Here is a 10,542-nt window from a genome sequence, read left to right on the forward strand (position 1 = left end):
TGTCAGGGGGAGGGGGAATTGGGAATGACTGTTTTAATGGGTACAGTGTTTCCCTTTTGGGGTGGTGAAAAGGTTCTGGAATCTGGTGATTTATGGCCAGTGAAATTTAAGAGGAAGTCTACAGGGGCTTCTAGGAAAGCTTATGTTTTTCTGATAAAAGAGATAGATTGGATAACACCTCCCTGCTCCTCCCTCCTTCCTACTTTGAGGATATGATGGCTGGAGCTACAGCAGCCATCTTGCTACACTGAGAAAAAGGCCCAGAGAATCTCAGAGACATTGACCCTGTCATCATTTGACCAAGCCCATGCCAGCAGCTGTCCTCCAGGATTCTTGTAAATAAAAATAAATCCCTCCTTGTTTAAGCAAAACAAAAACAAACAACCCCCCCCCAAAAAAACCAAAACCCCCAGAAAACAAAAACCACTGAACTGTACATTTTAAAGTGACATCTTATGGTGTGTGAATTATATCTCAATTCTTAAAACACATATAGGGAATTCCCTGGCAGTCCAGTGGTTAGGACTCCACACTTTCACTGCTGAGGGCCTGGGTTCAGTACCTGGTCCATCAGGGAACTAAGATCCCACAGGCTGTGTGGCACAGCCAAAAAAAATAAAAATTTAAATATTTTAAAAATAATTAAAATTTTAAAAATACATATATAGTGAAAACCCATGGGAGTAATGTAAGTAGGGGAGGGGTCCCCAACCCCGAGGCCGAAGACGGTACCCGTCTGTGGAAAAATCGTCTTCCACGCAACCGGTCCCTGGTGCCAAAAAGGTTGGGGACTGCTGAAGTAGGGGACTTGCCAGCTGTCAAGGGCTCTACAATCCTTTCTCTGTGTCCATGTGATTCCTTTGGACGAAGGAACTGGGGAGTGAGGGAGGATGTGGCCTCATGGAGGAAGGGCAGGGTGCAGAGATGGGGGCAGGGTGCAGAGATGGCGGCAGGGCCAGGGGCGGTGATGGGGCTGGAGCCAGACAGGTTGGGGCTGCCCACTTCCTTCCCTGGGTGGGGATGGAAGGCCAGAGGGAGACTCCTGGCACCTGGGGTGCAGGAATCTCTGGCATGTGGCCCTGAGCCCATGTTTCCAGAGATCAGCCCTCCTCCCCAGGGCTGGGAGGCTGGATGGGACCCAAATTCAGACATGGGCCTCTGGGGTGACCTGGCCTGCATCTTGGGGGTCCAACGACCTCTCGCTCAGCTCCAAGGGCTCTGCTCTTGCCCTCCTAACTGGCCCTGGCCTGCCCCACACCGGAGCGCTGCCCAGCTCCCTCCCCATAGTGGGCTGGGCTGGGAGGAGGAGTGAGGGTGCACTTACATTTTCAGGTCTTTCAAGCCCTCGGCCAGCCTGACTAACCAGCTCCTCCAGGCCCACGGTGTTGGGGGAGGGGTGAGGCCGGAGCCCCAGGCTGTGGATGCGTGGGTGCTCTGCAGGCCATCATGGGGCTCCCCTGGAGGCAGCTGTGCCCTTGGCTGCTGTTCCTCGTACTGGTGTGGCCCCAGCCCTGCATGAGCCTGGGTGAGTGGGGGTCCCGGGGTGGGTGCTCCTGGCCAGATCCAAGGGGCTGGGGCACCTGCTGGGACCCTGGGAGCCTGCCCCCTCCGATTGGGAGAGGCAGCCCCAGGGGCAGTGGGCCCTGGACCCTCAACCCCATCTCCACGGCTGCAGAGCTCATCCCCTATACGCCGCGGATAACAGCATGGGACCTGGAGGGGAAGGTCACAGCCACCACGTTTTCCCTGGAGCAGCCGCGCTGTGTCCTGGAAGGGCATGCCAGTGCTGCCAGCACCGTCTGGCTGGTGGTGGCCTTCAGCAACGGTATGTCCTGGTGCAGGTCTGGGGCTGAGGAGAGCTGCAGGGGCCCTGGGAGCCCCTCACAACTGGGTGTGGATTGGGAGTTTGGGTTTTATCCAGAGGGCGCTCTGAGACGTGACAAAGTCTCATGTGAGGCATGGAGGGCCAGGGCTGGAGGCCTTGGACCCAGCCAGGGGCTATGGCGAGGTCCCGTGTGCTCCTCCCCTCCAGCCGCAGTCTGTCTGTCCCTCACTCCTGCAGCCTCCAGGGACTTCCAGAACCCCCAGACACTGGCTGAGATCCCAGCCTCCCCGAGGCTGCTGACAGATGGCCACTACATGACGCTGCCCCTGACCCTGGACCAGCTGCCCTGTGAGGACCCAGTGGGTGGCAGGGGGCGCGCCCCGGTGCTTAGGGTGGGCAATGACGCCGGCTGCCTTGCTGACCTCCAGCAGCCACGCTACTGCAACGCCCCCCTCCCCGGCTCTGGACCTTACAGGTGGGTCACCCAACCTGGACCTTGGAAGAGGGCTGTGCTGGGAGAGGAGAGGTTTTGGGGACCAGGGCTGCCCCCCCACCGCAGCCTCTCCCCAGGCCTCTGTCCTGGCCCGGCCCCTTCCTGGCTGCAGGCGGGGCAAGCCCCTCCCCTTCACAAGCCTGGGTTTCTTCCTCTGTGGGGTCCGACCAGCTGGGGGGGCAGACAGAACGTGGCCCTTCCAGGAGGCCCACTAGGAGGAGGTGGGCATCGCAGAGCCGGTGGGGTGGGGGGGGGCGGGGAGGAGTCTTCTGGCCCCACATCGGGGGAGGGGAATGCTGCAGGGCCCACCGTCCCACAGGTAGATCTGGCAGGAAACTAAGCCTGGGGCTGAGGGTAGAGCCGGGGTGGGAGAGCAGGTGTCAGACGAGGGGACACGGCCAGAGGTCCTCAGGGAGACCGAGTACGGCTGGGAGAACCGGCAGGGGGCCCAGGCAAGGCGGGGCGGGGCGTAGGCTCCACCCACGCCTCCCTCGCCCTCTCACCCAGCGCGGCCAGGTCCCCTCCCCCTCCCCGCGGCCACTCCCTGGCGCGGCCTCCAGTTATACCTGCCGCCGCATCCCTAGCGGCCCCCGGAGCCGTCACGTCAGTGCCAGCCTGCCTGCGTTCCTCGCGGCTCGGAAACCTTCCAGAGCTCTGCTCCCACCCGCGGACAAAGATACAACCGAGGCTTCGCACGGCTCCCGGTGCCCCCGAGCTCAGCCTGCCCCCTCCCGTGACCCTGGGCTCCGAGTGCGCCCTGATCCCAGCCCTCCCTCCCTGGCCTCTGCTTGGGGTGCCCGCTCTGACAGGGGGGCCTTCCAAGGCCTCACAGACTCCTCACAGGCAGAGTTCTCTGGGAGGCCGGGCCCCCCGGCCCCATGCGCCCCGCTGAGCCACCCTGAGGCACCCTGCATGTGACACTTAGTAATCGGGGCCACCCAAACCAGATAGGGTGTCTGGAGAGCGACGGTTCAGATGGTTTGGGGCTGCTGGCAGAGGTCACTGTGGCCAGAGAGGTCTCCGGGGTCCTTAGAGCAGGGCCAGGCTTCAGCCGGTGCTGATGGGCCCCACCTTCCCCTATACATGGAAAGGCCCACAGCCTGGCCAGCCAGCAACGGCTGCCTGGGGCCTGGCCGAGGTGGGTGCCTCGCCCAGGGCAGTCGAGGCTCGGAGCGTCACCCTTCCTCCTCTCCCCAGGGTGAAGTTCCTCCTGATGGACTCCAAGGGCTCACCCCAGGCCCAGACGAGGTGGTCCGACCCCATCACTCTCCGCCAAGGTAGCGCTGGGGGAGGGACGCTCCGGCTCCAGTCTGCCCCTTGTGGACTGGCCGCCCTCTCCACCATGGTCGTGCTCAGCCGGCCCCTCCCCCTGCTGCTGTGGGACTGGGGGCTCAGAGGCAGCCCCCCCCCCATACAGAACCTCGTGCTGGAGGCTGGGGCACCGGGTCGACCCCATCAACGGAGACACCGGCTCTGTCCACCCCGAGGTGTTTGCCAACCCTCGGGTGCCCCGGGCCCCCAGCCCCGTCATAGACAGAAGCAGTCTTCCCCTCCTTCAGGGAGCCAACCCTGTGCCCAGCACTGCCAGGTGGAGGAGAAGGGCCAGGGCAAGAAGGCGGCTGGAGTCGGTCAGGGCTGTGGGTCCCAGGGTAAGGAAACTGCACGTGAAAGGCTGGAGTGTCCCACGTGTGGGCGCCTGGGAGATGGGCTGAGAGGCCCCAGGGCAGAGTCCTGAGCTCTGCTGCCACTCTTCCTGCCACAGGCGGGGCAGTGGGCAGGCACATTGGTGGGAAGAGCCCAGAAGGTGAGACCAAGGCAGAGGCTAGAGCGATGGCTGGTGGCCCAGGCTGGCAGAGCACAGATGCCCAGCTGAGAGGGACAGATGGATGGGCTCAGGAGGATGGCTGGGGACGTAAGGCAGTCAGCCTTGGGTGTGAGCATGGTGGGGAGGTGACCGCCCTGGGGTCCAGGGGCAGCCTCTGAGAACCACTGTGTGTGCAGGGAAGTCCCCAGGCTCCATCGACACGTGGCCAGGCCGGCGAAGCGGTGACATGATTGTCATCACCTCCATCCTCTCTTCTCTGGCCGGTCTCCTGCTCCTGGCCTTCCTGGCAGCCTCCAGCATGCGCTTGTGAGTGGTGACACCCCCGAGGGCCCCTCTCTCACCCCGAACCTCTTCCCTCTCACTGGTCCCAGCACCCGGAAGCCCTCCATGAGCCCTGTGGTTCTGAGGTGGGCGGTGCCCCTTCCAGGGATGTGCAGGGAATTCCCTGCCGCCCCAATATCTCTCACCTGGGAGGTCAGGGAGGTGGTCCAGCAGCTCCTCTGACGACAGGTTCAGAGCAGGGGCCACCTTGTTCTGCCCGTGCCTTTCTCCTCCCTGACCTTGTTTTCTCTCCAATGAGCCCTCTTATCATTTCAGCGAACTGACACCCAGGTAGTCAGGGTGGCCACGTGGAGGAGGCAGACCTCCAGCTGGTTCTACAAGGGAGGAAAGGGAGCTCAGAGGCTGCAGGGGGAGGGCTCTGGGAGTGGGGAGCTCGGCAGCCCACTCCACCCCACAGGGAGACAGCTGCGCCTCTTCCTCTCCCCATCCAGCTCCAGTCTGTGGTGGCCGGAGGAGGCCCCAGAGCAGCTGCGAATCGGCTCCTTCATGGGGACGTGCTATATGACCCACCGCATCCCACCCAGAGAGGCAGCCACACTGCCCATGGGCTGCGAGCCTGGCCTGGAACCCCTCCCCAGCCTCAGCCCCTAGCCTGGCCCATACGGCTAACGGCTACGGCTGGGGCTGGGGCTGTGGGGGACCTGCATCCACGTGCCCCTCCCCCATCGCACCTCCCCACCCTGCCTGAAATCCATCCCACCGCTAGCAGCCCTGCCTTGGGCTTTCCCAGTTGCCCCGCTCCAGGCAGTGAAGTTGCACTCGGGGGAGGGCTGTGGTCAGGCTGAGCATCCGGCCCCCGCCGCCATCTGCCTCTGTTCTGCCTCCAACGAGGCTGGAAGGTGATGTGGAGAGACTGCCCTGACAGGAAGCTTCCAGGCCCCAGGAGGAGGCCTGCAGGGGGCCTTGTCTGCCCTGTGCAGGGGGCTGGGCTGGGCCCATCCTGGGGTATATGAGGCCTCCCTCTGTCCCTCTGTCCCTCTGTCCCATCCACCAGCGGCTGGGGCTGCCGTGGAGCCTTTAGAGGTTCTTCCATTGTCCCTGGACGGGGGGCCCTTTCTGAGGGTGGCACTCAACCAGCTGTGAGGTCTGACAGTGTAGACACTCGTTATGACTTTCCGGCCACCACTCCTAACCCCCTTGCACACAGTGGGTTACACACTTATCCACAGCCATCTGTGAGCAGATGGCTCACACACTTATCCACTCACTCTCACGCCACAAACATTTATTGAGCTCCTGCTGCATGCCCTGCACAGTGTCAGACACGGGCGCTCACGCAGAGCCCGGTGCTGTTCTTGGGAGCTCACTCACTGCCTCTGAGCCTCAGATGACCGCGTGTCCTGATGTGACCTGTTACTATTGGGAGGCTATCACTCCCTCACATTGTCACATACCCTTGGGCTCACACACCGCAGACGATCACCCCAATGGACTCTCTGGGGTCCGCGAGCCCCCATCACCCAGGAGGATACGCTTAACTCAGCAGCGTGAAGTCCTCCCGCCCGCAAGGCCGGGGGTTCCCACTGTGGCCACAAGGGGGCGCCAGTTCACCGCAGCCGCAGGGTCCCGCGCGTGCGCACTCCTATGAACTGCTGCCAGTCCCGCCGGGTGACCCGATGTCGTAGAGCTACCGCCGCTCAGGGGGGTCTCTGGAGGTCAGGGCTCCAGGTCCCACCTCGGCCAAGCCAGAGGAATGAGCAGTCACGCTCTCGCTTGAGGATCTACGATGTGTCGTCCAATCCGCACAGCCGCCACCGTTTTCTGGTCGGAAAAACTGAGGCTCAGTACCCTCCCCGCCGCGCACTGTCCACTGTCACCTCCCCCGCCCCCCGTGTACCTGGACCCAATCCCGGCCCCTCTAGTCTGACCGCGGCTCCCAGCAGGCAGGCCCCCCGAGGAGGGTGCCCAGTGGTGGCCAGCGGGAAGCCCCTGCTTTTTGGAGATGAATAAATGCAGTCTGGCTCCTCCATCCTAGCAGTGCCTGTGCTGGTTCTGGAAGAGGAGAATTTACACGCAGGGCCCAGCCTGGCCCTGACACCAGACCCGGGGCTGCCCTGAGCCTATGCCCTTGATTGCCAGCCCTAACTATACATTGAGGGTGCCCCATCTCCTGACGGGCCCAGGGAAACCCACCCACAGTGGGGCAGGGCCAGGAAGCCTCCCACTAACGCAGGTGGATTTAGCAGTGCTCCCTCCCAGGCAAACACTTTAGGGGGGTCTACTTTGAAAACCCGTGCACCCCTGGTCCCTTGTGGTCTCTCTCCCACCCTGCCTGCATCCCCACCGGCCACAAGACCTGCTCTGGGTGCAGACAGAGGCAGATTCAGATGCAGTCAGGAGCTCAGGCCCTGGTGTCCTCAGTGGCACCTGGCCATGGGAACCAGCCCCCTCAGGCAGCCACTTTTGAAATTCTGCTACTGTAGAGCCCAGGACCCTCTTGGATTCTTGGAATGGGAGGACGGTTAAAAAGTGCCGTCCCCTGCACCAGCTACCCCCAGAGGAGCCAGTCACACTGTCCTGCCCAGGCCTGGCTCCAACACCAGACAGGGGGGCCCTTGAGGCCCGGGATGCCCAGCTTGGGGCCTGCCCAGGAGGGATGTGGTGGGGAGGAAGAGGGGTCCACTGGTGTTTGCTGAGTAAAAAAAGTGAACAAAAATGCCCAAAGCTGGAGGATGAGCCAGGGGCAGGAATTGCCCCAGGCTCTTTCATGTCCCAGGGTCCTTTTGTGGCTTGTTCTTGGTGCCAGAATCTGTGCGGGTCCCAGGAGCTGCGACATCCTGTGCATGCCTGGGGCTGCCCCTCACTTCTGAACAGCATCTTCGAACCCTCTGAGGAGCTGCTGTCACCCCATCGGGGCCACTGGGGCTTAACCGTGGAGACAGGCTCTGAAGAGACATTGCAACATGGTGAGTGAAGACTGGGAAGGGGAGCCCAGGGGAGGCAACTGACCCCACCTGATGGTCCAGGGGACTTTCTAGGGCTGAGATGAGTCTCAGGAGGCAAATGCAAGTCAGTCAAGTCAGAGGAAAGGAGGAGAGAGGAAGAGAGGGTGCGGCTCAGGGAGATCAGGTGTAAATGGTCTTGCCCTGCGGTGGCACGGTTGGTGCCCGGGGCCGTGGCAGCAGGGACTGGGGGCCAGGAGGCCAGTAAGAGGGAGGGTGACCTCCAGGCAGATGGAATCAGCCCTGACCCAGGGCAGACGAAGCAGGTTGGAGGGGAAGAGTTGGATTCTAGAAATATTCAGGAGGTGGCTGGAGGAATCAGGCACTTCTTAGACTTGGGGGATAAGCCAAAAGGAGGGGCTGCGCTCAGGTTTTTGTTTTTGTTTTTTTTTTAAATAAATTTATTATGTATTTATTTTTGGCTGAGTTGAGTCTTCGTTGCTGTGCCTAGGCTTTCTCTAGTCGTGACAAGCAGGGGCTACTCTTCGTTGCGGTGCGCGGGCTTCTCATTGCGGTGTCTTCTCTGGCTGCAGAGCACGGGCTTTAGGTGCGCAGGCTTCAGTAGTTGTGGCACTCGGGCTCAGTAGTTGTGGCGCACGGGCTTAGTTGCTCCGCGGCATGTGGGATCTTCCCGGACCAGGGCTCGAACCTGTGTCCCTGGTGTTGGCAGGTGGATTCTTAACCACTGTGCCACCAAGGAAGTCCCTGTGCTTGGATTTCTGATGTGGGGATGGGTATGAATGCAAAATGGGGCCCTTTATGTTCTGAAAGTGGTTCTATCACCCCAGCTTTAGAGCGGATCCCCAGAAAAGGGGGTTCTGGGAACCTCATCTTAGGTCGGTGAATCCACAAATACACTAACAAATTGGCTTTTTGTTTGTTTTTAAATTAATTTATTTTATTTGTTTATTTGTGTGTTGTTCTGCGGCATGTGGGACCATTCCCAGACCCATTCCCAGACCAGGGCTCGAACCCGGGTCCCTGCGTTGGCAGGAGGATTCTTAACCACTGCGCCACCAGGGAAGTCCACAGATGGTTAATATTTTACAAAGATGGAAGCCAGCCCTGGTCAGCGGGAGGCCACCCTGTGAGCGTGCCCATGCCGCCCCCGGGCTGTGCTGACAGGCGTGCCCGGGAGCCACAGAGTCCACACGGAGAAGGGGTGGCCGGCGGGACTGGTCATCGCCAGCACAGGCACCGTCACGCTGGAGCCCGGGGAGCCGGGCCAGGCAGCGCCCCTGCCTCAGAGAGGGTCATGAGCCAGACGCCAGCCTGGCAAGGGTCACCTCGTGACAGCCTTGAGCAGGGCGCGTGGTGAGAACTACATTGTGGAGAATTTTTCATTAAATCATGTTTTAAATTTTCTCCAGGGCTGTATTTGGGGAAGTGCCTCCAAACCCATTGGCCAGTCACACAATGGCTCAGTGGTTAAAAACAAGTTCATTGTTAAAAAGGAAAAAACAGCAATGGTGGTAGGGGCGATGACTCGCAAATGACCCATCAGGCCAGAAGTCGAAGGAATCAGGATGACAGCAGGTAGGAAACCAGGCAACCAGGCAGCATCCCTCCCTCCCTCTCACCCTCTGGGTTCACTTTATTCCTCTGTTTCTCTGAACCACCAGTTTCACTCCGTCATCGCTGCAGGCCCCAGGCCGGCCGCCCAGGTCTCTTGCCGGGGTGTCAGCAGCTGCCCCTTTGCTGGTCTCCTGGTACCGGCATTCCTGATCCCCACCCTCATTTTCCTCCCAGCATCCAGAGGGACCGGATTATACACCTAGTGGTGTCACACCCTTGCTCACAACTCTCGGGGAGATTTGCTGCTGCAAGAACAGAATCCAGATCCATCACCTCAGTCCTGAGGCCCCTGATCCATCCCTAGCCGCCCGAATTCATGCCACTCACACCCTCCCTTAGCCCCCATGCCACAGGGCCTTTTCACTTGCTTTTCCCTCAACGTAGACCATTCCTCCACTTCGCTCCCCTTCCTCTAGATCATTCCTCAGCTTCACTGTCGCTTCTTCAACGAAGCCCTTCCTGACTCTCTCAGCTCCCTAGACCTGTGTTCTTTCCTTTCTCAGCACATTTTCTTTCCACTTTGTAATTAGACATTTAAAACGGTGAGCTTTTGCATCTCCTCCACATCACATATGTGATCCCAGGAGGGCAGGGATCACGTCTGCTTTGCTCACCAGGGTCCTCCTACAGCTAGCACGGTGCCCGGCTCCCAGCAGTTGCTTAATAAATATTTGTTGCCTGAATGCTTTATAAAAGGCGTCTTCACACCGACCGCAATCGGCTGGCCAGGTCACCTGCTTCTTTGTCTGGTGCGGGTGCATGACCGGTGGGTACCCTGGCTGCCCAGGAGCCTGGCACGTCCCACCCTCTGGCCGCTACAGTGGGAGGTGCAGACTCAGGCTTCGCCACAGGTGGGGTTCCTGGGTGGGGTGAGGGGGCCGAGTCCGTGCAGATAAGAGACACCTTTCTGTGATTCTTACAAAGACATCATATGGCTAGCGCTGGCCGGGGGGCATGGCAGCAAGAAAGCCATGTCCCCGACATCGTACGGGTGTTGCAGGAGCTGGGCAGTCAGAATGGCAATCATCTATCATGCCCAGGAAGGTGGCCAGGCCCCGGGCACTGGGGAAGCACGAGGAGCACGATTTCATTTCGTGCTGGGAGTTTTTCAGAGTCTTGCTGGGGTTTGTGATGATCTGCCTTCTAGGAAGGGCCCCAGGGCCGGTGCCACAGCCTTAGGGACTGTTCATTGCTGCCTCTTCAGGATGGCGACTCAAGAACCCTCTGCAGAGCTCGGCCTCTCCCTACTGTCCGCAGGAGGAAGCTGGAGGGCGTAGAGGGCACGTCCAGCTCCTGGCCAGCCAGCCCAGGAAGCCGCCAGGCCAGTGGTAGAGCGCAGGACGGGCACCACCTTCTCGGGAGGGACCAGCGTGAAGACAGGAGCATAGGGACACAGCCACACCTCACCGCTCACGCTGCAGCCTGGCCGCCCCACCGTGTCCCCACGGAGGTGGGGAGGGGAGGGGAAGAGAGGTGTCAGAGTGGAAGAGGGGAGGGGGCGGCTGCTGGGCAGGACAACAGACCCAGGGACCCAGCCCAG

At 60.7% G+C, this 10,542-nt stretch overlaps 1 protein-coding gene across 1 annotated transcript; it reads left to right on the forward strand.

Annotated features, from left to right (window-relative positions):
* Positions 1-1,322: 1,322 nt before the first annotated feature.
* Positions 1,323-6,452, forward strand: UPK3B (uroplakin 3B). Its single transcript, XM_067011998.1, has 6 exons — positions 1,323-1,525; positions 1,676-1,825; positions 2,063-2,300; positions 3,516-3,595; positions 4,320-4,449; positions 4,917-6,452. The coding sequence occupies exons 1-6, from the start codon at positions 1,447-1,449 to the stop codon at positions 5,074-5,076; spliced, it is 837 nt and encodes a 278-aa protein (XP_066868099.1). The 5' UTR covers positions 1,323-1,446; the 3' UTR covers positions 5,077-6,452.
* The last annotated feature ends 4,090 nt before the right edge of the window (positions 6,453-10,542 follow it).

The sequence above is a fragment of the Kogia breviceps genome, chromosome 14 (assembly GCF_026419965.1).
Source record: "Kogia breviceps isolate mKogBre1 chromosome 14, mKogBre1 haplotype 1, whole genome shotgun sequence".
NCBI lineage: Eukaryota > Metazoa > Chordata > Mammalia > Artiodactyla > Physeteridae > Kogia > Kogia breviceps.

What these genes read in the sequence shown, in the direction of transcription:
- UPK3B (XM_067011998.1), top strand. Translation starts at nt 1,447, where the DNA reads ATGGGGCTCCCCTGGAGGCAGCTGTGCCCTTGGCTGCTGTTCCTCGTA. An exon ending in CCAGCCCTGCATGAGCCTGG is followed by an intron (nt 1,526 to 1,675) that starts GTGAGTGGGGGT and finishes CCACGGCTGCAG; the next exon opens with AGCTCATCCCCTATACGCCG. An exon ending in GGTGGTGGCCTTCAGCAACG is followed by an intron (nt 1,826 to 2,062) that starts GTATGTCCTGGT and finishes TCACTCCTGCAG; the next exon opens with CCTCCAGGGACTTCCAGAAC.